General features: G+C 39.6%; 2 protein-coding genes across 4 annotated transcripts in view; one reads left to right on the top strand and one right to left on the bottom strand.

Annotated features, from left to right (window-relative positions):
- The window catches only part of DROSHA (drosha ribonuclease III), a 157,494-nt gene extending 150,419 nt beyond the window's left edge, over positions 1-7,075 (bottom strand). For both annotated transcript variants that reach the window (XM_072411842.1, XM_072411843.1), the window contains exons 1-4: positions 7,031-7,075; positions 4,772-5,628; positions 4,091-4,162; positions 57-294 (exon numbers count right to left, since the gene is read on the bottom strand). In XM_072411842.1, the coding sequence (XP_072267943.1) occupies positions 57-294; positions 4,091-4,162; positions 4,772-5,625 (1,164 nt within the window). In that variant the 5' untranslated portion in view covers positions 5,626-5,628; positions 7,031-7,075. The remainder of the gene's footprint in view (positions 1-56; positions 295-4,090; positions 4,163-4,771; positions 5,629-7,030) is intronic.
- Positions 7,076-7,410: 335 nt separating this feature from the next.
- C5H5orf22 (chromosome 5 C5orf22 homolog) overlaps positions 7,411-27,581 on the top strand; it is a 30,712-nt gene continuing 10,541 nt past the window's right edge. The window contains exons 1-5 of one of the 2 annotated variants that reach the window (XM_072411839.1): positions 7,411-7,590; positions 14,962-15,107; positions 20,607-20,756; positions 22,193-22,646; positions 25,493-25,555. In XM_072411839.1, coding sequence (XP_072267940.1) covers positions 7,516-7,590; positions 14,962-15,107; positions 20,607-20,756; positions 22,193-22,646; positions 25,493-25,555 — 888 coding nt within the window. In that variant the 5' untranslated portion in view covers positions 7,411-7,515. The remainder of the gene's footprint in view (positions 7,591-14,961; positions 15,108-20,606; positions 20,757-22,192; positions 22,647-25,492; positions 25,556-27,581) is intronic. The other variant, XM_072411841.1, reaches the window with a different exon arrangement.

Here is a 27,581-nt window from a genome sequence, read left to right as displayed (position 1 = left end):
TGGAAAAGTTTAAGAATCACTGCTTTACAGTATAAAAAAAAAAAAAAAATACTCACAACTTGATCCATTGGGTCGCTGGAATAATAGCTTTCCGAATGAGTACAGCGAACCCACACTGGCTTTAACAAATCGTCATCCTCTTCCTCGGCTCTATCCAGCATGCCTTCATCCAATAAATCTTTGTCTTTTACAGAAATGCAATTTTTTTCCTTCCCAGAAGAGGGGTTTTCAGAAGTGCTGTCCTTAGGGTCATCCTCCCATCTAGGTCTCCTTCGCTCTGTGCTAGGGGATGTGCTATAACAAATTCCAAAGAACAAACACATTTAGAATCTTATACATATAAGGAGATTTTCCTATGTTCATTAAAGAGCTTTCACTAATTTAGAAAGTATGTGCGTATAGGTTTCCCTACTCTTGAGAATTCTAAATTATCATCCTGTAAAAGCAATCTTGATAAATGTAACACTTAATTTTTTTTTCACACCAAAATAACAAAAAGTCACAATGAGGGAGCCTTAAAACGAACTCAAGTCAACCAACTTTTTTGGTTTCTCTCACGGTAGTAGAAAAGACTTCTAATAAAATCAAAATCCTTCTTACCACTTAAAGCTGAACTGTAGACCAGGGGTCGCCAACCACAACTCTGGTCCATGGCTTTTTCCCCTATATAGACAAAACTCGCCCACTCTCCCATCACAGGCTCAGTAGCTCAGGGCTGTGGATGCAACAAAAGTTGTGTCCACAGCCCTGAGCTACTGTCCCCCCAGGATGTTTAGCAAGCAGGTCTGAGCCTGAGATGGGAGAGAGGGCAGGTTCTGCCATCTGACGTCACTCTGAGGGAAGTTTCTTCCCCTTTGAGTGACACACAGCTCCCCGCGCATGCGCGGTCCAGATTCCGTGGATTTATTGGTCCATGAGGTCTGAAAGGTTGGGGACAACTGTTCTAGACAACAAAATACCCTCAATCCTGAATATTTCTGCATTAGATGGGCCAGTTACCACCCTGGAAATGCTTAGCTGCTGGGGAATACTGGTTAGTTGTTTTGTAAGTTCACACATATTGATCAAAATTACTCAGTCTAAAGACCTTCCCAGGTTTCGTACCCAGACCAAAAAACAGGATTTATAACAATAATCACCTCTTTTATTAAACATCCAGTGGATGAGACAAATAAAACTGAATACAGTACCTAAATATAATGTCTGCAGCTTTGCAAAGTACATAAAAAATATGGAATAAACCCACGTATCTAACGTTTGGAGATTTTAGCAAAGTGTCAAAACATATTCCATACCGATGAATTTGGTTTCTGGGGGCATGAATAACTTCAAATGAAATTTCCCTGAATCACAATCATTACAAATAACTCGTGCCTAAAGGGAACAAAGGGAAGAGCACAGCAGAACATTTCAAGTGCCATTTATAAAATAAAGTACTGGTTAGAAAAATCCCAAATGAATTGCACTTGGTAATGTTCAAATAAAATTCTAGAGGAAAAAAAAAAAACACAGAATTCCTTAGACATGCTCTTTAGAAAGGATTCGTGCACACAATGAAATTGAAAAGCGAGATGAAAACATTTTTTACCATAGCGAAAGATGAAAAAAAACGTAAAACACAACAAATAGGTGTAGGATTTCATGTATTACAATACTCAACCCATTTACTTTTGAAAAGTCTTGGTTGTAGGTCTAACACTAGTGGGAAATTGTTTCTCATAGATCAGGTTATTACTTGTTGATGTATCATAAACATTCACATGTTGGATTGCCACGTGGATTCAGAAAAATACAATTAACTAGAAGAAGAATTAAAACCAGTAGCCTTATGTAGAACACCGGAATCCACTACTATTTCCCATTTGGTGCATTGGTGACCACACAGGAATAATGGAATCTTCCCAAGGACTAACAAAAACGCGATGACGACTTTACCTCACCCTAACCCTATCCCTATCCAAAAAAAAATAACATTTCAGCTATGGTTTAATGACAAAACTTTGGGAGCAGAAGATTTGAAGGAAGAAATGATAAGAAAACAATAATAATAATAAATTGGAACTAGCTTTTCAAATACTTCTTGGTAATTATACAAGCACCATACTGTGAGGGATTAGCATCAAACACACTCCACGCAAAGAGCTATTCGTAACTCTAAATCATAAAGGTGTTCTGCCACCTTTAATTGACTCCAAAACATGCTCCTAAAATAAATATGGAGGGTTTTCCCTAACAGAGGATGCGTGCCATCATGGTATGACAGAAAATAATAGCCTCCCGGCTCTTTTTCTGATACTCCTCAGAGGCTCTGGTCGGTGCACCCCCGAGCAGGGCCAGTAGAAGGACACCACTGAGGGAAGGCAATGGCCACAGCTGCGGACCATTTCCCCCATACAGATCCCAGGCTCAGGGAAGTGGGCGGACTCTCCCATCGCAGATCTAAGTGGGCGGGTCCTGGGGTCATGAAACCATTTAAGGGGAAGTTTCTTCCCCTTTCAGTGACACCCAGCTCCCCGGGCATGCAGGGTCCAGAGACGGCAAACGTTGTCGTCTGCCGGTCCGAAGAGGTTGGCAACCACTGCTTTAAGAGATATTGTAGCCTCTCTCAGCATACATGGGTTTCTGGCCTGGAGGAAGGATGAAATGCTTAGCCCACCCAGTCCTTCCAAGACATTTGGGGCCCAAATCTGCATTGCCATGCTTACTTACAGCCGGATCCAGTCCTTTTCTCTCTTTTTTCCAGGGGAAATTAAGGATAACATCGCAGTTATACAAAAACAGAATTAACATATATTTATATAGTATGACCTGTAAAAACTTTATTCATATAAAACAGATACATCTGTATAAAAACCTGTTATTTGTTCATTCAATGCAAAGCAATAGGTAAGTCATCTCTTCCAGCAGCATATACCAGTACTCACTTTTTAGGTTCCTACCAATTCCCTTTGCCCATATACTTTTTTATTCAATATACCAACTTACATCACAGAGGAATCTAGCTCATCCTTTATCAGGCAGCCTTATAAAGTGAGATGCTGGTTATGGATGATTACTGTTAAAGGACTGACTTTATTTCCTTTTTTAATTTAAAAGACAGCTGTCAGATCAGAACGGGGAGACTTCTTGGGGATTTTTATAAGTTTCTTATATTTCATTCCTTTATTTTTTTATTGTTGCAACTATCTGTCCTTACAAAATTAAATAATATGCTATTTAATTTATCTTGCTCTCTCTGATCTTTTTGTATAGGATTTAAACCTATCAATATTTATATAAACGGTTACATATCATATTTGTTTCATAACACCCTCATCTCCAGGGAGAGAAGAAAATACTTGATACATGCAGAAGTATACTAACTCCCCTTTCCCAGTAGTGGTTAGGCTAAGCGCTTTCACATGGGAAAATAGATTTCTAATGCCTGGGTAAACTCCAGGTACAGTAAAAAAGAGCTTATGTATCTTATTCCAGTTTGCTTTTGTTTCTAAAGAATTATTACTTTACAAATAAATGGATACTAATATAATTTAATGTGGCGTTGTATTTCAAGTACAAAAGAAGATATTCTATTGGTTCAATGCCAATGGTTCTACCATTGACATCAAGCAGCATATCAATATGTTGGATCTCTTACTGAACCCCTAGCAACCTTCTGGGAAATGCCTGTTATTTTTTGTAGGCTACATCAGGTTTACGTAAAGCATACCCAAACTCAACATTTTAACTTTACGTAGAAGGCTACACAACCTCTCTATATGAAGTAACAATATTGGTATTTTTGTTTTTTCTTTTTTTAAAAAGGGTGCAGCACCACCCCTTTAGGTCTTAATGGGAGGGCAAAGCCTCCCAGGATATGCCGGGATGAAGAGGAATCCCAGGACGACACAGGACACGATCGCACAAAAAGGACCAGCGCCATCGAGGGATCTGCTGAATTAAAGGTAAATATAATTTTTTTGGTTTTTAGTTTACTTCTGCTTTAAATCACAACTCCTGGCCTCCTATCAGAAATAGACAAAAAGTACCACAATAACAAGAGCAGAAATACTAACAATAATATAAGCCAGATAAAAAAAAAATAGAATACCTTTTTTGTCTTTTCCTATAGCTTCTTTCAGGAGTTGGCGATCTTCGACTATCCCGATGTCTGTGACGCTCCCTTTTAAAAATCAGAAATAAACAAATAAATGTAAATTATAAGGCAAATGCACAGAATCGGCATCACTATTTTCTTCTTATGATATTGTGACACTTTATCAAGCCAAGACCTGGCACCCTTTGCTGTTGATTGGGCCATTAGGGGAGGGATTATTCCACTGAACTGCTGTTTCTAAAACAGTGTTTTGCCTTTACATATATTATTTTTATTAAATTTGCAATATGGCTTTGAACTTGCTAGCACACTAGCCAACAATTAAAGAAGCATTCTAGCCACTACCATTCTAATATACTGTCAAACAGTGGATATAATATTTATAGCAGGGTTCCCTAATGACCTGACAGATATTTCAATGTTTCCCCCATATTAAAAACATTGCGAAAGGTTGACCTAGTCTCCTTACAAAAAAGTGACACCATTTCATAAAATTGGTATGTTGGGAGCAATATATGCCATGGCAAAAAATGTCCTTGATCTGAGTAAAACAGGCAAATAAGGAGAATTGCTGATACATTTCCCACCCGGCTGTATGAGTCAATGGCTGCTTAGTACTTAGTACTAAGATTACTTAGTATTAAGATTACTTAGTAAACTGCAAAGGCATGTTACCTGCTACGTTCATAACTTCCATGACGTGGTGAAGTTCTGCCATGAAATGCATTCCTACTGTACTCATACTCCGATCTCCGTCGACTACTATCCGGCCGCCTTGAACGGTCAGGGCTCCTTCCCCGATCTCTTCGATCGCTATGTTTCTCTGAGCGGTGTCTATCACTGTGATTATAGTCTCTATGGCGGTGAGAATCATAATGTTTGCTTCTGTCCTGTGTTCGATGATCACTTTGCGGTTTATCGGTTTGATATGGACTGTGACTTGTGTGTCTGTAGTGGCTACTGCCTTGAAAAGAGGCTGAATTCTGCTGATAGCTATTGAAGCTAGGAACAGGTTGTGGAGGAGGTGGAGGTGGAGGAAAAGCCTGGGGTGGATATCCAGGGTACACTGTCTGATAACCCACATGGGGTAATGGAGGAGGCATAATAGGTGGTGGCGGCGGCATAAGAGTTGGAGCAATGTAGGGGTAAGTGCCTTGTGCAGTAGGTGGTCCAGTGGGCGGTGGATTTCCGGGGCCAAGTGTAGATGGTGGAGCAGGAGGAAAACAAGGTGGCATGGGGTAACTTTGCCGGATAGGATAAGTTGGTCTTGGCAGACATTGGTTTACTGTACTTTGGGTAGGTGGTGCAACAGGTGGAGGATAACACATGTAATCTGGTCTCGGAGGTATATAACTGGTGTTAGGAAGGCTGGAAAATGTAGGAGGTGGAGTACTTTGTGGGTCATAGCAATACTGCCCAGAAGATTGCTGCATCTGAGCCGGCCTTACATTTTGTGGCCGATATGCCTGCACTGGAGTTCCAGTGCCTGTTCGGGTCTGTGGTCCTCCTCTCCCTGTATGCAACGACATGGCCTAAACAAGAAAAGCAAAACATACAGCCAATCAATTTCTGTATTCATAACATATTGATTAAAAAAAAAATAATTTAAAGTTATCAATTACATAACACTTTGTAAGCAGAATGATAAGAGTACTCAGGTTTTATCTGGATTCATCCTTATACTAGTGAAAATCTATGTGGCATTATGAATTTATGGGAGGTATTCACACAAGCGGAACTAAACTCAAAAATTAAAAAATTGTGACTAGACATGCCGTTTCTTGAAGGGACAGGTAATGTACCATATGCAATAAAATAATCTTACCTGACTAATCCGAATGTTTTAAATAATCTCACCTGTCCCTATTCTATCTTGGGTGCTGCCCAAGATAGAATACGGGCATATAGTTATAGAGCAATTTCTTTTGCCAGCAGGTAGGAATGTTTATTGAAGAGACATCGCCTCTCACTTTCTGCAACAAAGCCTTGCCTGATCCTAAGTGTTTTCAGCTATCTCTATCTGTTCATTGTATGTCAGCATGGACTGCCTGGCCAAAAAAAAGTTAAGCTCTTCCAGTCAAGGTCCCTTTCCTTCTCCTGTGTCACTGTCATTTACATCCCCTATTTAATGTACAGCACTGCGTAATATGTTGGCGCTATATAAATCCTGTATAATATTAATTTTTCATGGGACCACCTTTACTTTGATTACAACATTCATTTACTGTGGTATTGTTTCAATACGTTTAGGCATTGTCACAACGTTTATATAATATTCAATCTGATGCTCTAGACATAGATGGCTATAAACTTGTATGAGTAGAATCGTGCGTACAAGAAACAGTCAGTAGGTTTACCTCTCGCAACATTCCAAACTATATAAATGGTGATGAAAACATTACTAGCACTAAAGCTATTAAGAAATATTATAATAAAACATATCAGCCAGTAAAGAAGGAATATGTAGTTTGGGGTGTTGATCCAGCAATACTTGATACAGACAAGCCATAAGGAAGGTAGATCATGGCGATCTCCCAAATGTCCATTGTTTATCACCATGGACCGGCCAGCACTGATCTGATCACTAATAGCAGTGGGAGATTTCCCCGCTCAGTTACAATATTAGTGGTCAGTGAATGATTTCTGATCAATACTCCACCAATGTCAATCAGGAATGCATTATTTCCTAATAGATAATGATTAGATGTTTGTATCGATTCCTAACACTGATCCCATTGATTAGTGTATGGCCAGCATAAGCAAAGGATTGTACAGAACATGATTGGGCATCACACAGCATTGCTATACGTTAAGCAATACCAAACCTTTAAACGTGTCTAATTCAAAGCCAAAGCTTTCGTATAAATAACACAATGACATTCACCTCCAAATACAGAAACATTACAACACAACTCACCCAAACACACAACTCACCAAACACAGGTATACACTACCACCACGGGATGTCCCGCCCACCACTGTACCGGAAGCTAGTCACACGGGAGATGGAAAAATCGCTGCACAGAGATTGGACAAGCGTCCTGCCACTCAATCCATTCAGCTCAAGCCAATGCTCTTGGCAGCCATTTTAACTAAGGGAAGTCTTTGTATGGAAATGTATAGCGTATACGTCGACCATCACTGGATGAATTAAACGGACACATTATAGTGAAAAGCAAAACGCCGTCTTTGTTACCCTCTAGTATAATGTCTGTCATCTGTAATAAAATGATTGCGAGCGGAGAGAAGTGTGAGAATGCATTTTAGACATGACTTTCTTAGGGAACATTTAGGAGTTGCCCTCATGAAAAATGGCGATAGTTAGTGCAGTGTTCAGGTATGTGTACAGGAGAATGTGCCGGTATAGACCTATCAGGTCCTGTAGGATCTCAGTGTGTTGGTTTCTGTTCTGAGAGGACATGAATAGTGGCTCGGCTCATCGCCTCAGGAAATACCGGGAGCTGCCAGTCTGGGTGGTAGAAGATCACCATGATGTACGTATTGGACTCACACAGACCAGTTCCACCTTTATTAGAAGCAGACACAATATTGTAGAGGTCAGGAGTCTGATGTGGTGATGGGAGAGAAAATGTTTATATAATCCTAAAACTTCCAACTACCATGACGTCTCTATGCACCAACACCTGTTACCACATTAAGAAGTCTGCTTAATAATGATTATTATACAGATAATGCTGCGTGTTCTGTGAGAGGCGTCCCGCAGCGTCCTCCCCATATAATAATTTAGCTATTTTTTGTTTGTTTGATGATCCAGCAGGGTGATCACTAAGTGGCTTCAAAGGACAGCAGATTTGTCCAAATTGAATATTACAATCTCCTAGATTGCAGGCTCTTTGGTGCAGCGTCCTCTCCTCCTCTTGTGTATCTGTCTGTCATTTCCAACCCCTATATAATGTACAGCACGGCGTATTATGTTGGCGCTATATAAATCCTCTTTTTTAATAAAAAAAACAAGAATATTGAATAATCATCTCAGGCAGGAACAATGTGGTGTCTGTATAGCTTTAGTTGTGTCTTAAAGAGAAACTAAACTCAAGTCACCCAAAACAAAATCCACTTACCTTCAACACCGCAGAGCAGTCGATCAGTCCGGAAGTTTCTTCCATCGGGTCCCGTGTAGCCCCGACATCTGTTTTCGGGCCAGCACTCCAGGTGCCGCCATCTTCACCTCTTCTTACTGGTTCTTCTTCCTATGTCACCTGACCCAGGTGCGAGATCGGGTGATGTAGATGGAGAAAAAATTGCTGATCTCACAGCACATGCATGAGATCAGCAATCTTTTTTCCTTTTTGACAAAAGAGCTCCTTCTGCACATGTCTGAGATGCTGGGGCATGCGTAGAAGGAGCACCCAAGAGCCTCCAGGATGCGTGACATAGGTATCCCAGGAGGCTTTGCTCTCCCATTCAATCTCGATTACCTAAGCCAGAGATCGGCAAAGTTTCATGGCCAATAGGCCATTTCAGGGGTGGGCGGGAGCACATTAGTCCCGCCCTAATAGCTCCACCCACCACCAAGGAACGCCCCCTGAATTTAAATCCCTCTTGTTGGTATGCACTGCAGAGGAGAGGGATTTCCCTTTAGGGAGCTTTCCCTATTTACTGCAGCGATGGAAGTATCAACGCCAGCCGCAGTAAATAGGGGAGCAACAGTAAGGAGGCGGCACCGGAGCTCCAGCGGCTCTGGTTGTTCCTAACGCCCCATGGCTGATCCGCCGGCAACCCGTGGCTCCGGCGCCCTGGGTCTCCAGCTGAAATGGCCAGAGGGCGTTAGGCCGGAACGAACTGCCGGCTAGGCCGTGGCGATTGAGAATAAGGGGGCGGTGCTGCACCCTTTAAAAAAAAAAACAGAATTTTTACGTTACATAAAAAGTTTGCTTACTCTTTTATGTAAAGTGAAAATTCTGAGTTTAGGTACGCTTTAATCTTTTTGTACATTGGTTTAGTTTTTATTCCCTTACCTTCCCATGGTAGTGGTGACCATTGTCCCAGATCCTTCATTATAAACCCTATAGGGTTCTCCTCCTGGTCATTGTGCTACCTGGCTATTTATCCTCAACACCTATTATTGTTCAGGCCTGCTAACTCATTGTTCCCAAAACAAACTTCCAATGGGGAAACATTTCCCCTCCCTCTGGTAGATTACCTCTACCTCCTGTTGTGTCTCAGAGATAAGTGGCAGATGTTCTAACCCTTTCTCCTTATGGTTATACATACACATATATTACCAGGGTACCTTTTTAGGGAAATCCCAGTGTGGTTTCTACAACCTGCAGATGCAGTGCAATACCTGATTTACATTTCCAATCCTGTCCCCGCTTCCTGCAGTGGACGATCCAAGTTGCAGATCTATAGAACGTGTTGTAACACATGGATGATCCAAGTTGCATCCAGAACATCACAACACGATGGACTAATTAATAAATTATTCCCCTTTCAATTTGCTCAGAAAATTAGTTTCTATCCTAATCATTTACTATTGGGGCAGCTGTGTGCTTTTGATAATTGGCCACTAGGTGGCAGAACGAATGATTGTTTTATTAGGAGACCTGTAGAGAACTAGGACCAGCTGTCAGTGAATGTCAGAGGAATTGCCTGAGAGAATCATTTATAAATAAACCCAATGTGAATGTGCTTTGCATTTTGAGATTAGTGTTTGATTCCCACATCAACCTAAAGATATAACAGAAGGAAACTGCTTAAGTTTTTTTCTACTACCTGCTATAATATATTTATGTGTCTGTGACTGAGACTTCCCCTCACTTCCTGTCCCAGTGACTTATATAGGCAGGATACAGGCTAATATTACTAAGCAAAGGCAGCAACTTCTGATCATTGCTCAGCCTGCTAAGTACAGGTCCAGTCCAGCTTTAGGATCCCATGTTCCTCCCTGCGACATGCACCTTACTATTCATTTGTACGGCCGCACTTGTTCTTAAACAACCAGCGTCTGCACATGTGACAGCAGGTGTCAGTAAGCGGTACTAATACTGCTCACTGCAGACCATATTCATTTCCTATGGAGCTGCCACTGGGGGACAATACCATTTATTATTATTATACAGTATTTATATAGCGCCGACATATTACGCCGTGCTGTACAAAGTCTATGTAGCTTCTACAAAGAGGCAGTGGTTCCCTGGCATGAAGCAGTAAATGCACCTCAACTTTAGTGTGAATGTAACCCAAGAATACTTTTGTCTTCTGCATTGGATAGATTTCCCTGACATGAAGTAAGAGTTGATGTTCCAACAAGGACACTGGTAGTTGGGCTTTAACCTCCCTGGGGGTAATTCTGAGTGTGGGTTGGGGTTAATTTTTTAGTACCAAAAGCGGTAACCCCGAGACACATTTGGGGTGGCATTGTAAAGAGCTTACCTGGCCCCGACAAGCCTGCGGTGTCCTCTGGCAATGCCCACCTGGCATTTTTGTCTCGGGCGTGATCAGTGGAACCTGTGAGCATGCTCGGGGAGACTTGACCTGGCGGGAAATTTTAACAGATTTCCATTTCACCTCTTTTTCGTTCTCTTCGGCTTGCTCGTACTTCCCTATGATCACTATACTTGATCTCTTTACCTACCTGACTGAATGCAGATGCTTTTTTTGAACTGTAATCATTTTAATTTATTGCACTTAATCTTCTTATTACATTTGCTGGACATACTTTTAGTAAGCCCAGTGTTCTCCCCAGAAATTTTTTTCAGCCGGGTGGTAGGAAGCTGTAGCCGGGTGGTAAAAAAGGGGGTGTGGCAAAACACGGCAAATTTAGTGCTCCCAGTTGTTTATGCCATGGGTAATCAGTAACCTCTTATTTTTTCAGTGTTCTACCTTCTCCCGAGGATGAGAGCTGCCGAGAGCTGGGCGGGGTATTCAAATCAGCCGGGCGGAGCAACCGGCTAAAAACCTCTGGGGAGAACTATGAAGCCTAAAATCGTTTAAACTAGACCCTTGTTTGGACAGATTTCAGTAAGTTATTCCTAAAAATGACAGGCCTACAATATAAAGCAACAAATTTCCATGCAAAACAATGTACTGCTTTGACATTCAAAAATACTGACATAATCAGACCATAATCAGTGCTTATTCCATGCCAAATTAAATTTAGAACCTCTGAAGATCAGTACCTCACAGTCCCTAAATTATGCATAGCAGCCTGGGAACTTTTTTAATTCGGTCCAGGATTCCTCTTAGTTCCTACCATTCCCCATACAAATCAGGTTAAGGTTACCTGAGACCTGAAAATTATTTCAAGGGTTTTCCCATGGTGTAAAGTTTGAGAAAGGCTGCTCTGCAAAGTGAGATCTGACCCTTCTCAGATGCTTCTTTAAGCACCATCATCATCATTCTCAATTTGTTGCCCTTCTTTGCAGTCTACTTGTAGTCAAAAGTATTTTTACCTTTCTTATAGAAAGTAAACAGTAATCTGTGCGTTTATTTTACCCTCCTGACGCTTCTGTAGAAGCAGCATACCCCATTCTTGATATATTAAATGGGCCTATTGGCCTGGCAGGTTTTCTCCTTATTTATACCTTATTCACATATTGCTCCAATGCAGCATTCCTCTACATAAAAACTGCACATTATATATAATTACATACATTGCATTTCAGAAAAACACACAGCAGCGTATTAACGTCAAAGCATCCATGTATTATTCATTGAAATCAATAGTACTGAATGTCAACCTACATAACTATTTTAAAAGAGTGCGGGGTTATTAATTGGAATATATTTGTGTGGTCTCAGTGAAAATGTCAGATATGTTCCAGGTAGACCTAGCTTTCTGTTGATAAATCACTCGGGACCATTACATTATTTAGTTAGTATATATTTTAGTTGGTATTATATGTCTGTAAAGTGCTTGCCGTGTCTTGTTATTGCTATGTTAATAACATTTATTATTGCATGAGACCAGGTAGATACACTGTGCACTGAAATAATCAGATTGCTCTATTTATTTTTGTAAAACAAATGCAGTAATATTAGAATTCTGCAAATACAATTAATAAACAGTATTTATATAGGGCCAACATATTTCTCAGGGCTGTACATTACCTGGGGGTTGCAAGTGACAGAGGAGGAGGAGAGGACCCTGCCCCGAAGACCATATCATTTTATTGCAGTACACCATGAGAAAAGCAGGCCTGTACACATTGGGCCATTTGGTGATCCAGCAAACTTGGAATTGACTTTTTCAAGGTAATTTGCTATTTGTTACCAAATGTTTTTAATCCCGGACCAGATCCTTTCCAGGTTTGCTGGGTCATCCAGCTTCACTGATGAAAGTGTATCCTCTCCAACCTTGGAAAGCTTTAATAAATCATCCGTTTAGCTCAGTCCTTACTGTACATTTCAATAAGACAAATCACCCCCACACCCGATGTATCTGTGCTGTATGTTATACTTTAAAGGTGAAGGAACAAAAGTGTTGTGATTGGGCACCTTTTTAAACTTAAGGTTGAGCTCCCAACTATCCCACTTTAACTACTATGCCAGCTTTTTTTGCCTTTTTTAACATAGAGGAAACCCTTTAAAGTTAGGTCTTCAGGGAACTCTTACAATAATTACAGTACAGCTCACAGTACATGTGTGGAGGTCAATGGGAAGAATGTTACCCTTACAGGTAGCCAAATCATTGGTGACCATTGGTGTCAGTTAAACTGACCTAAGAGGTACAAATGGCTCATTGCCCAAGGAACCCCTAGCAACCTCTGGAAGAACCTTTGGATTCTAGGGAACCCTGATAGAGAAACACTGTACTAATAACCGCTGTCAACTGTCAACCCCTTTCTCAAGAGTGAGATTTTGTGGTTGTGATGCATTTCTTTCTCCAGAGGAAGTGTCCAGCAGAAAAGATGACCCAATTCACTGCATAGTTTCCACTTGCTCCAATTTAGTTTGTTTTATCAAAAGGATTTTTTGACTGTTAGTCCCCTCCATCAGAAGCAATGTGAGACATATATGAAATATTGCAGAGTATAACATTGTAGCTTAGTATATGGGGAGATTGGGGGGCATCCTAAAGTGCTCCCCCACAGAAAAACAGCCACAAACATCACATCATAGGGAACAGAGGAAGGTGAGCAGGATGCAACTCCACAGGGGCTCTTTTCTTTCAGATTGCCACAATCTCTTCTAAGACTATAAAATGTTCTGTAGCCAGATCCTCCACGTTTGTCCCCCTACAACAAGAAAATCAATAGTTTGTGATCCTTACTATTAGAGCCAGCACCACAAGCCATTTAGTTGGGATCACGGGTAAACCATCGGTAGGATGCTGTTGTCAACCATAAGACTGAAATGTCCCTTAGTATTTCTGTTCAATCATTCAGCAATATAAGTAATTTTTTAAACTGACACTTAGTGAGCATAAACGTTATCAATGCCTCTACAACCCTGTGCTGTCACATGAAGTGGCTCCCTTTGGGAAATGCCTGGGAAAGCCATTGCTAAAACTTACTAACTGGTGTCACACGGTGCATTTAGTCCTCATGGGTTCTGATCCGCAGTGAAAGCTTAGTATAAAGGAAACCTGTAATTGTCTGCATTTTATTCCAGGTGGGCAGCACAGTGGCTCATTGGTTAGCACTCAGGCCTTTGCAGCGCTAGGTCCTAGGTTTGAATCTCAGCCAGGACACTATCTGCATGGAGTTTGCAGGTTTTCCCCATGTTTGTGTGGGGTTTCTCTAGATACTCCGGTTTCCTCCCATGTTCCAAAAACATGCAGTAAGGTTAATTGGCTTCCCCCAAAAACGTGACATTAGACTGTTTTAAAGACATATGATTATGGGGGGGACATTAGCTAGTATGCCCCTTTGAGGGACAGCTAGTGACATGATTATGTACTTTATAAAGCGCTGCGGAATATGTTGGTGCTATATCAATACTGTGTAATAATAATATGAATAGCTAGTGACTCAAGGCATTGAAGTCAGAGGGTAAACATGACAGCCATGCAGTTCACATTTACAGTAGGAGGTGTTTTAGCTGCTAACGTATTTGTTTCTATGCAGTCCTAAAATGCACACATTTCTGCCTTTCAACATTGCCCTGTCTAGAAGGAGAGTGGTTCCAATTTTTTTTACTATAGCCAAACTTCACCTTTTTCAAAAATAAATAAATAAATTGCCCTGCATTCACAAATGAAAATACTGTAATATTCATATTCAGCACATTTTCTATCATGGTGTGCTGTAAAGTTCATCACTATTCGCAAATTGCAGCTACTCTAAGCATCATTCAACCCACTTCCTGTTACCCCAGGCTGTCATGGACAACACCCTCTTAGGCTGTGTTATACCCCGGACCTAGACTTGCAATATAAGCCAGTTTCAGTGTGCATTTGTGGGCTTTAGAACTGCATTTTCTTTCCACACAAATCATATCTGGAAATGTCAGAAGTATTTCAAACTGTATCAACTTCAGTCAGAAAGTACCTAAAAGTAAGCCATATCTATATTACCACTACTCCAACTACTTCATAGAAACAGGCTCACTCATAGGGAAGGATATGGGTAGATGCTGATATTCTTCTATAACTTTTACTTAGAGGTCTTCCCTTTTCACTGTTCACTCACTGACTGAGGCACAGAAAAGCGACAGCTCTACTTTCCTTCATTGTTTCCTTTTATTAGAATGCTCTTTGTATATTCCCTGTGACTTCCCCCCCCTAGTCTGTGTTCTGCTGTACTGAAAGTTGCCAATACTAAACAACCCCAGAAACATCAGAAGCCCCTAGTTATTATTGTATGCCAAAAATAATAATAATTTAGTATATAAATGCAGTTGGCAGTTGTTGCTAAGAAACGAATATAAAAGAGTTTGTTGCATGTTTTTTCCTTTTGCAGGTACTGCCTTTTATTTATCGGGCCATTGGATCTAGGCACCTCCCTGCCAATAACATCAGCTTTATTCACTTCGATTCTCACCCCGATCTCCTTATACCCGTAAACATGCCTGCAGATACGGTGTTTGACAAAGAAGCCTTGTTTAGGTAAGGCAATATTGTACCTTGTTTTGCAGATGCCTTTAGTTCTCTGTATTTTCCATGTAAAATATTTATTTGGTAATGTTTTATGGTATTCTTCCCAGCCTTTCTTGACCTTTTTTTTGCACGGAGGAACTCCTGAAATAAGTTACATTGCTATCCTTAAGTTGCTTGATAGTGAGGTGAATGTCAGCCTTACAGATAGCCAAAAAGATCACTGGTGTCAAAGTGACCTGCTGATTGCAGTTTGAACCCCTAGAAACCTTATTATCTGATATTCTTCTCTACCCCAGCCTTTGTATTTTTATACTCTGCTGTATAGAGTATTCTGGAACCAAACATAATAAACAAAACATAAGAAACAAAAGAAAAAAAAAGAACTTAGACTATGTACACATGTTTAATAATTGTTGTTGTTGTTCCAATGACAAAAGACTGAATGAGTGTTGTACACACAGCACGGTTCTGCTCTATAGAAAGGGGAGGAGAGAGAATGACGGAGCGGCACCCCTCTGCGATCTCTCCCCTTCACTTCCATTACAGTCATTTGTCATTCGTAAGACGCCAGGATAGATCCTTTGGACAAGTGCTGTACACACGCTAGATTCTCGTCCGATACTACCCCTGAGGCAATTGGCACAAGTGAATCATCTGACGTGTGTACATAGCCTTAGTCTTGAATGCCGAGAGTGAGGCATGAAGCTTTACTTTAGGAATACAGTCATTTATAATAATTTGTTATAACCAAGGCCATACTAAAAATAATATAATGCAGCACCCCCTTTAGTCTCATAGTCTTTTAGGCTCATTCTCATAATTATATTAATAATGATAGTATAATAAACGCATGCAGCTGGCCATAGACCGGCCAATAAAAAGGATGTACCGTTCTTTCATGAACCTTACTGGAAAGATTCTCTTATTTGTCCTGAAAGTTTTGATCCAAAATGTAACAGTTGTCACTGAAATGTGAAGTCACATGACATCTTCTAGTGGCGACACTTATTCCAGTTGCAATCTGTGTGATCTGTGAGTCTATGCTGAATTTATTTTAATGCAGTTTTTTATTTATAAGTAAAGTGCGAAGCATAAATATTTCCATTATACAATAAAATATTTAAATTGGGAAAAATACATTTGTTTAACATGAAATACTAATGTATTAGTTTAGATATGTAGATCAGTTTTGCTTTGTACAGAAGCTTTGTCCTAATAATATTTACTTTACCAGCTCATGCTCAGACTTGTGGTTGGCAGCAGTGTTGTACTGCATACACGACTGCACTCCCAATTTTTCTCTGGAGGAAGAACTGCAACCTGTGTGTGCTTTGCCACTCCTGGGTGCTTAGCATTAGTTTGACATGCTCCTGGGAGTGGCTTACTGCGTGGTTTGCATTTGTAAGACACACGTTCAATTGTTCATGATCCTTTCCAATGACAAAAGACTGAATGGTGCATGATCGAATAAAGTGCCATTCTGCTCTATGGAGAGGGATGGGGAGAACGACTGGGCGACACCCCGCTGTGCTCTCCCCCCTTCACTTCTATTACGATCGTCCGCCAGGATGGATCCATAAATGACGAACAACGGGCCCTGTACACACGTCAAATTCCACGTCTGTTCCAGGGCAATGAAGAAATTGGCTTAGTAATTTTGAAAGTTACATTGAAAGCAAGAATAAAATTTAATTTCTTTTACCAATTTATTTTTTATTATTGTAATTAAAGTTGGCTTCCAACTTGTATGTCTTATCTCATTAGTTTTTGGGCAGTTGGAGTTCCTGCAATACCCAGGAACCATTTACCCATTTGCCCATTTACTACCCAGCCTCTAGTGGCTAACCTAAAATCCAATGTTGTATTAAAAATGTACCAAAGAGGTCTTGTAAAAATGATAAAGAATAATAATTCCCCCTTGTTGTTACTAAAAATATATAAAGCAGCATTAAAACACATTTAAATGGTCTGGTATTTTGAGCCCCAGCTGCCGATCAGCATATATGAGGAGTTAACCTGCTGAAGAACAGAAATGAAAGATGCTTACCGAGCAGAAGTAATCTCCTTAGTGCACATGTAATTTTAGCCCATATGATGACTTTTACCAAAAATAAATGCCTACTATGAAATAAAGATTCAGCCGCCCTTTGTATATATGTCTGAGAAGTAACTGCTCCTATGCAGAGACACAAATCTTCCCCCATCCGTTGTCATAGCAACATATTGCTATTCACAAATTCAGCAGGCAGGTCTAATCTCAAGTAGATTGAAAGGCACAAAAAAAGGCAATAAATGTTTCCATATTGATTTGAGCATTCTGGGCACATCTGTCAAATGCCAAATATTATTGTGAGTTGTTTTACTTTAGGAAAACTTGAGAAACAACTGACACTCAGCAGTTCAAACAAAGGCTTTCCAGTCAATTTGTATCACAAAAGTTCTCTGTCCGGAAGAATAAAGCTTTTTATAACTATTTTAGTAATTTAACACCTTTTCCAGGGTCCTTTGGTATATTTTGTTCTTGTTTTGTTATCCCATTTTGTTCTGTTTTAAACACATCATCACAAATAAAAGTGTAACTCTCGATGCTATGGGTTACTGCACTTCACTATAAAGAAAGAGTATTACCCATTATATATATTGTCAACCTTCTCTTAGGCTTAGCTTCATGTAACCATAGGATTTTTTTTAACATGGTAAACAAAGTTTGTAACCAGGCATGCCCCATGGTGGATGCAATCTTCTTTTACATTACGGTTTCCAGTCCTGTTGTGAAAGTCATTGTGTGAATCAGCAGGATGATTGTCAGACCTGATTTCTATACAAAAACCTCCAAATTGTTACAGTGAGTTTAAAAATAAGTTCCCCACAATACTGTGTTGGAGAATTTGTATTGGTTGGGAAATGTTGTCTAACTGCTGTTTGCAACACTGGTGCAGCCATTCTTCTACCTACCAGCTTCAAAGGAACCAGAGCGACAGCCTCATGGATCTGTAAATTCATGGCCTCGCATGTAATATTTATTACTGAAGGAAGCCACCAAAGTATTCAGTATGTATAGAAATTTTGGCACAAAATAACCTGTTTTAATAAATTGTAATAAAAATTACATTTGTGCCCTTCAGGGACTTCACATAAGTGTGGTGTTCTGTTACCCCTATGTGGATGTCACCTCACCTACAGGTCATGGTAACTAGAACTGTCAGGTATTATATACCAATGTTATAAGAAAAGTTTTATAAATATTCTTTGTTTTTTGAAGTGCAAATGGCAGGAATATTCAGAATAAATATGTAATGCTCACCTTACCAGGGCACATCCCCCACAAACATAAAGATTGTAATGCTTGATATTTTTCGATCACCCCCTAATAGCCACCAGGGTATCTATTCTGATCTCCCATGTATGAATATTAATTATTAATGCTAATTATGTGTCAGGAAACATAGCAGAATGTATGTAAGTGTGGTGTGATACGCATTTGTGTAATGGTAGTGAGTGATTAGGTGTAGAAGTAGGTGCAGGGGCAGTAAATGAATATCTCCAGTGTTGTTGCTGTACCTGCCTGCTTTCAAATTCTTACTGGTTTAAGTTCCACTTTAAAATAAACTCAAAAGAAATGCAGTGTTCTCCCCATTCCTTTTTAGCTGGGTACTCCACCCGGCACTTTTCAGTAACCACTCGGCTAATTTTGGGTGGTTTGTGAAAAGTTGGGTCACAATACAGGGTCACTGGGTAGTTGGAATATAATTCAATGATGATGAAAAACTGGGACATACTAATAGGGTGGGAATTTAAACATTAGCAGAACTATAGGGGTTACTGTAAACCTATAGCAACAACTAGGAACACTAAATTTGTCATGTGTTGTCCTGCACAGTTTTTAACTACCTCCCCACAGCTTCTTCCCACTAAGCTTAAAAAAACTTTCTGGTGTGAACACTGCAATGTTCAATATTTTTATATCTGAAACTTTCAATAAAATCCCTGCCATGAAAGTCCTTGTTCGGATACATCCTATTATAAAGTGATAATTCTCTGTCCCTTAGTGGTCCCCTTCATCAAGGCTCTGTAACCATGTCTTAATGAAGGGACCTGCCATAGTTCTGAAATGTTGTATCGAGTTCTGACCACATATGCTTTTAATGTTAACTATGGTGCTCTCTATCACCAGTCCAGGTCCATTTCTTGTCTGGTGGGCAATAGAGACATCTCAGTGAACTCTTCTTTTTGTCTCCTATGTTGTCCTGTGTTGTGGCCCTGTCACATAGAGACTTCAGTCTGCTATGCCAGTGCACACTGCATGAACATGTTTAATGGTTGTCTTCATCAGGAAAGACTATGAGACATGACATGGAATGCATACATGTTGATAGATAGTTGCAGGAGATCAGCAGCAATGAGATGCAAAAAAGTGACAACAGTGGTTTAGGTAACTAAAACTTAGTTAGCGTTTACATGTAGTTTAATTAAGTACACCCAAAGGGTAAGTAAATCCTGGGCAATGGATAAAAGATAGATGGTGACTTTAACTACTCTCATTTTTGTCCAAGAAGGGATATTAAAAGCACTTTTACTTGCCTTATTTCTTCCCTCTTGCTGGTTCCTCCCTTGTCCAACTCGGGCCTCTTCTCTAAAGCGCTACATGCTGCAGACCAAATCCCTGCATATTAAATAAAGATGAGAAAGCCGCAACTTGGAGCGTCCGAGAAAAGAGGAGTATGCCTACTGCAGAGTAGTATATGGCCAGGTATAGGCCAGGGGTGGGCAAACTTTTTGAGTCGGGGACCACATAATAAAATTTGAAAGGGGCTGGGCCGATCAGAGAGAGGGCGGGGATACGCCATCATGAAGCCACTGAACGTGACGTCATAATGACATAACCCCGCCCACTTTCCTATCGCAGATCTCAGGCTGTGATGGGGGAGTGGGCGGGTAATGTGCATTGACAGCCTGCCCACTCTCCCATCGTAGATCGGAGCCTGTGATGGGGGAGTGGGCGGGTTATGTGCAGGGACACAGCCCGCCCACCTCCACAATCCAGGACGTGTTCCATGGCTCTGGCCTCTGACCCTGCTCGAGGTGGCACCGGTCAGAGCCGCGGAACACCCAAAGGGCCAGAGAAAGCACAGTATCGGGCCGTAGTTTGCCCGTGCCTGGTATAGGCTAAGTAAAAGTCCTTTTTACATCAACCCTAGACAAAAATGAACATTTAGCTTTTTGAATTGGGAAAAGCCCCACTGCAAGGGTACTTTTTAGGTATAACTGAAGTTTATATTTGGTAACACAAGTTCAATGCAAGTCAAGCAATTTAAAACAGCATAGCCTCCACCCATGCTTCTTTTTTTTTTTTTTATCAAATGCATATCATGTACAACTTTAAACCTTCTGAGTACTTCAGTGGATACTTAAACAAAGTTGTTACAGTTGGTAATCAAGCAAATATTTATTTTTTTCCCATTCAGCCCTGCTCTGTGATAGTCAGCTTCTATTTTTATTTTATTCCAGTGAATTAAGCATTGAGAACTGGATCATGCCTGTGGTGTATGCTGGTCACTTCTCTCAAGTTGTATGGATTCATCCTTCATGGGCTCAGCAAATAAAAGAAGGAAAACACCGCTTTCTGGTTGGCAAAGACAAATCTACGACCACAATAAGGTATAGTTGTTTATCCAGGCAATCAAGCAAGTTTACAAATATAACTTTTTTTTTTTTTTTCACTGTGATCAGTACTAGGATAAGCAACTGCTTGTCAATTCAAACTTTAAAAGTAAAACTAAAGTTCCACATTTAGGTTTGTATGATAAGGCAGGTCGCTATTGCAGAAAGGGACAGGTGATGTCCCTTGTGCAATAATGCATGTTACCTGCCTGATCGCTCTAGGTTTCTGGTAAAAAATTGAAATGCACAGCAACAGCGTTTGCCACGAAAACCTAGCATTTCTAACTTCTCCTGCAAGTGGTTTTGAGCAGTTTTACCATGCCAAACTGCTTGCAAAAAAATTGTAAACATTGAATTAAATAAGTATATTCATTTTCTTTCTTTTTTCTAGTATAAGATGGCACGTTTTTTTTTTTTGTTTGTTTGTTTTTAGACATCCTTGCCACCTCTATAGACCTAAATTGTAGATGCCTGGTAGGTCTAAAAATAATTAAAAAAATACACTTCTTTGCTAGGTTTTGTCAGCTACTTACAAACACTTAAAAGCAAGACCGTTCCGGATGTTATTCCTCCTGGGTGCCTAGTGTTTGACATAAATGGCTCAGGGATGGGAAAAGCCTCAAAAAATACCTCCAAAGGGAGCTTATACCTGCAGTCTAAACTCTATGGCAGATATGTCAAAGTCAAAAAGACTATGGTGGTTTTTATTAAACTGCGTTTTCTTTTTTCCTTTGCTAGCCTAAGTAATTTGGAAATTCAGATGTTAAAGTTACCTTCTTCAAATCTACATTTCTATGCATGTAATTCCTCTCTAGATCCTGGTAAAGTTAACAACATTGTAATCATTTGATTTTAGGTAGAAATATACTAGCCCTGTCTCCGAGTCTCACTCCTCCTGTTGCATTGATTGATGTAAAAAAAATGATAAAGTGATAAGTAGTGGTAGTAAGTGATACCCTTTTAATGAACATGAGTGCTAAACAGAGCTGGGAATATATAGACAGAAAAAGTTTACTATAAAAGTACTCCAGAGATAGATACATTCTAACCTTTAAAATGTTAGCTTTATTTGGGCATGCATATTAAGAAATGCACACAGAACAATACAACATATTTTTCTTCTTGCCTGTGTTTTTTTTTTTTGTTTTTTTTTTTTTTATTTTTCTTTGTCAGTGCGATTCCAGTCTTAGGAACACTGACCAGCAAAGTCAGACAACAGCAGCAGGTAGCATTGTGTGAAGTTTATTTCTGTCAGCTGCTTCACGGGACAGATTTGGTTTTGACAAACAAGTGCTACTCTTCTCACAGACAGCTATATTGATCTGATCTGAATCATGTTCGTTATAAAGCAACCCTTGTCCAAAAGACAGGGGAAAAAAAAACAGATTTCAGAAGCGTAGCCTGTAAATACATTTTCTATTTTGTTAATTCAGGGTCACCAGCACAGATGATTACTTTCTAAGTGATGGTCTTTACGTCCCTGAGGAGCAGCTTGAAAACCCCAAGCCTCTTCACTTGGATGTCATCCTGTTGAACCCTGTAAAGGAACCGGGCTGTGAAGATGCAGAAAAAGGTGAATCTGCTGCTAAAAAACTAAAGCTTGCGGAAAATGATGAGCCAGCAGGGGGTCCTGCCTATGCATTTCAATGTGCTTCTTCACAGGGAGCCTCCTATGCTTTGTGTGATGGAGCAGAAGGCTGTTTGAGAAAGGGCAACTCCTCCACTGACTGCATGGAAACAATTGGCGATATCAACACTATACCTTCACAGAATGCTAAACTTGCTAGAAGTATTATGGAAATCCTGGAGAAAGAGAATGCTTATGTCTTGGATATAGATTTAGATTTCTTCTCAGTCAAGAATCCTTTTAAGGAAATGTACACTCAGGTATGTGTTATCAAACGACAGTGACCTCACTTTGCACTGTATGCCATCGCTGCTAATGATGAATTTCCTGACGTGAATTGGTGTTCTAGCAAAGGTAATCACGACCTACCTATAAAGATGTATTTTCTGAAAATGGATCTTAGGTTAGGGAAAATTACCTGGAGCAGAGTCTGAATGACACTACATGTGTTATCTGTGTGTCATTTTAGGTAGCTGTATTCTTTGCTGGAAGATGTATACCTGTAACTAAAGAGTGGTGCAAGTGCAATGTATCCAGCACACACCTAAAACCGTAATTGCAGAACAGTAACTCAGGACTTTAAAAGTGAATTCATAGAGTCTTTGGTACTCTAAATAACAATTATTTGATAATAATTTTGAGTAACATATTAAAGAAAATATATACAGTTACTGCCTGTTATCCCTCTCAGGGCCTAGCAGTTGATAGTGAGTACTCGGGAGGAGTAAGTCTTAGTTTTTCCTGGTAATATGAACTAGTTATTACAATATATGGATACTTACATTTTTTTAGAAAATGTAAGAATAGGAAGCTGGCTCATATTAAAGGGGGACTAGACACTAGGGGCAAAATAGAAAGATGATGGAAAAAGGGTACCAAGGGAGCAGGCATTACAAAGGTAAAACATAGTATAGGGAAGCGGTAGAAAGTAGCTACAATTTTAGTGGGTCACTATATTCCAATGGCATATACAACTGGAAACACTAAAATTTGTCATGTGTTTCCCCACTCACTTTTTAACCACCCAGCTACAGCCTCCCTTCTCCCCCACCTAGGTAAATAGAATTTTTTGTGTGCAATTTAAAAATTTTGGAGTGCGATTTAACAATAATTGTACTGCATCACACAAATGTACAGGTAAATGTGCACTGACCCTTGGTTTCACCTTTCACTTTACCTCTTTGCTGCTTTGTGCCATTTATTGTTTTTTTCCTGTTTTGTTATCTTATTACACAAGAAAGTTGTTCTAAACTTTAGCAATTCAACATTCCTCCCTCCCCCTTCTCCAGGGAGTGATTAAATACCAGTTTGGTAGATAATAGACATTAATGAGGAAAATTTGGAAAATTGGAGCATGTATGTTCTGATTTTACATTTAAAAAAGCTACAAATTATGTAAATGGTTGTGCTCTTAATTATTTCACCTTGCCTCACTCATACTCTTTCAGTTATTACAAGTTAAAGGGAGAGCATATTACTGGTTTATAAATCACCATTAAAGATTCATTAGTACAGATATGAGCTGTCTTCATTGATCTCTGAAAGTTCTTCCTATTTGTTAAAATGAATAAAATAAAGAATGAAAAACTACATTTTTATTGTTGGCAATATAATTTACAATATACAGTGTATACAAAGACTTGCCTATTTGCATCTTAATAATAACTGTCACTTGTCCTCACTCCATCACAGGCCCTGCCATTTTCATCCAGTCTTCTTACAGGTTTCAGATGCTAGGCCATAATGACATAAGTTCTATGCATGTGTTGGTTTATTCCCAGCAGCACTCCATGGCCTACTTCATGTTGGTCTAGAGGAGTGGGTATTTCTTGACAACTGTATTTACAGATAGTCCACCCTAAGTAACTCCAACATATATTGCTGAGCCTCCATGTTTGCAAGAACTGTAATCCAATCTGTGTTGTCCCCAGCCTCTTTTAGCCAGGTGCACCACCCCACACATTTCAGTAACTGTTCGGTTGTTTTTGGGTGGTTACTGAAACGTTGGGTCACAATACAGTGCCTGCCACCCACCCACCAGATTATTCTCACCCAGCTTAAAAAATCTGGGGGGATGTCAATAAATGAAAGGGTTAGGAACAATACAAAGCAAATCCTTACATAATGCTGGATACTGCTAGACTTTAATTTCCATTCTATAAGTTTATGTCAGGTTTAAACAATGTATTTAACCAAGAAAATTGTAATTTTTATGCATTACACATCTCCTTATTGTAATAGGCTTCTGCATTTCTGTATGTAATTTTTAGGGCCCAAATACACCAGTGCACCGCGTAGTACACAAACTACCAATTTAAAACATGCAGGTAAAAATCAAGTATTCAAAATCAGTGTTTTTCATTTTATTCCTATACAATGCTATCTAAAGATTGCTAGAAAATTTTACCCGGAAAAGCTGATTCCCTGGCACAGTCCTCTCCCTTGCACATAATAGCCTTCACCTCTTTTGTCAGTGTCTAAATACTGTCCGTGCTGGTCCAACGTCTTCACTCCTACATAATCTATATTGTCAAAGTCGGGGGAGAAGCAGATAAGAATACTATGAATTGTCAATGGAGTGATAGCCAAATCTGCTGGGGTTGCTGACATCACATCCATGATGGTAAAAGCAAGCAGCAGACTCAGGGCTTTTAAATGTCTACACAAGGAAGGTATTTACAGGTAAATGGCATATGTTTAATTCACATAAAAATAATAACTTTGTAAATAGACATTTGTTTCCTATTGTAGGCACTATCATTTGCCAGCATATGTGGAACTACTGGAGAGTACCAAATATCTGCCACTTCTAGTCCTTATATTGGCCAACCTTTTCGATTTTTTTTTTTTTTTTTTTTTTTTTTTTTTTTTTTTTTTTTGCCCCCTTAACCAATATTAGGGTAACTGTGGTGGAAAGCTAATAGTTATTGTACCAGCAGGTACTCTTTGCATAATAGTTGTCAGGTCCTGGGACTCTTTAAAGCAGACATACAGCCATTGTCCTGTCATTCCGCAAACTGTCCGTATTCCATCATATTTTCATCTGTTTTTGTGATCTTCTTTGTTAATTTTTGCTCCATGATTCTCTTGTCTTTGTTCCTTTTAGGATGAGTACAAAATCTTGCAGGAGCTGTACAGTTTTCGGAAGCCAATTCCTCATTCATTAGAGGTAATTAAAGTCACGTTATATGTTTCAGTATTATTGATGTGGGAACATATTTTTAAACCGTAGGTAGTGCTTTATTTAAGTCCTAATGAAATCCATATAGTGCAGCTTTTACAAAGTTCTGCATATTCTTATTAAAGGAGCCTAGGTATGGGTTAATAATAAACAAAATGGTATAATACAAATTTAAATATGCTTTGAAAGATCTGGCACACACAAGGGCTCTTCTGTATCTTCACCTTCCTCATTTATGTTACAAGTAGTGGATAGAGAGACTGTTATAGCTAAAAGCAGTCCCTGCTCTATTTGTTCACCAGCATCTGCCTATTATTTTGTGGAGATGGGGCCGCTTTTATACAATGCATAGGAAAGTACAGTTTGTTTTATTATATCTTTGGTAAATAATGGTGTAGGATTTTGCATGGTTTCTATCATTAAAATCAATCCACAAAGTAATCAACCCTTGCAGTTTGAATTTTTGTCTTTAATGTGCTTATGAGCTGACAGGCTCATAGTCCACAGTTGTTCCTTTTTAAAAGTAATATGTCCCTGAATTGTTATCATTTTTCAGACTAAAATTTCTGTTTTAGGAATTATGTGCTACATAATGACCCATACATTATACACTTCTCACACATTTAGTTCTACATTCAGTTTTACTTTGAGTACTGTGTAGTTCTATGGAGATTTACAATGGCTTCAAAAAGTATTCATACTTCTTCACCTTTTTTGAATTTTGTTATGTTGCAGACTAATGCTACAATCTTTTAAATTCATTTTCTCTCCTTAATCTACATTAATGCCCCAAACAAAGCAAAGTGAAAACAGAATTTCAGACAATTAAGTAAGCTTAATAAAAAGAAAAAAACTGAAATATCACATTTACAAAAATATTCAGACCTTTTCCAACAACAATTGAAACTTAGCCCAGGTGTCTCTGTTTGACGCCCACTTGTGGTAAAAATTAATTGGACATGATTTGCAAGAAAATGCACACCTCTTTATAGTTCTTATACCTGACAATGCATATCAGAGCAAAAACAAAGCCATGAGTTCAAAAGAACTGCCTGCAGAGCTCAGAGACAGGATTGTTGCAAAGTACAGATTTGTGAACGGCTACAAAAACATTTCTGCTGCACTGAAGGTTCCCAAGAGGCCTCCATAAATCTCAAATAGAAGAAGTTTGGCACAACCAGAATTCTTCCAAGAGCTGATCACCTGGCCAAACTGAGCAAGTGAGGGAGAATTGCCTTAGTGAGAGAGGTGATCAAGAACCCAATGGTCACTCTGACTGAGCTCCAAAGATATTGTACAGAGATGGGACTAAGTTGCACCTGGAACCCGCCGCTAATCTGGGCTTTATGGCAGAGTTGTTTGATGGAAGCCTTTCCTTAGTGCAAGAACATGAAAGCCTGCTTGGAGTTTGCAAAAAAGCACCTGAAGCACTCTGACTGTGAGGAACAAAATTCTCTGGTCTGATAAAACCAAGCTTGAACTGTCTGACCTCAGTTTTAAACATTAGCTCTGAAGAAGACCAGGCACTGCTTATCCCCTACCTGGAACTACCCCAACAGTGGAGCATGGTGGTGGCACCAAGTTGTGGGAATGTTTTTTAGCAGCAGGGGCTAGGAGACTGGTCAGGGTTGAGGGAAAGCTAAATAGAGCAAAGCACAGAGATATCCTCAAAAAAAAATGTATTTACCATGCTCAAGACTGGGTCGAAGGTTCACGCTCCAACATAACAATGACGCACTCAGGGAAGACAATTCAGGAGTGACCTAGGGACAACTCTGTGAATGTCCAGTGAAAGTGGCCCAGCCAGAGTTCGATCGAACGTCTGTGCAGACAATAACTGTCCTTGTCCAGTTACAGAGGATTTGCAAAGAATGGCAGAAAATCCCCCAATCCAGGTGTGCAAAGCTTGGTGCATCATACCTATAAAAATTTTTTTTCTTTTCAATGAATTTACAAAATTGAGTCAAATGATTGGAGCATTAGGCTGCAACATACTAAAACTGAAAAAGTAAAG

Source organism: Pyxicephalus adspersus, chromosome 5 (genome assembly GCF_032062135.1).
Source record: "Pyxicephalus adspersus chromosome 5, UCB_Pads_2.0, whole genome shotgun sequence".
NCBI lineage: Eukaryota > Metazoa > Chordata > Amphibia > Anura > Pyxicephalidae > Pyxicephalus > Pyxicephalus adspersus.
This window is presented reverse-complemented; position numbering and strand designations above follow the sequence as displayed.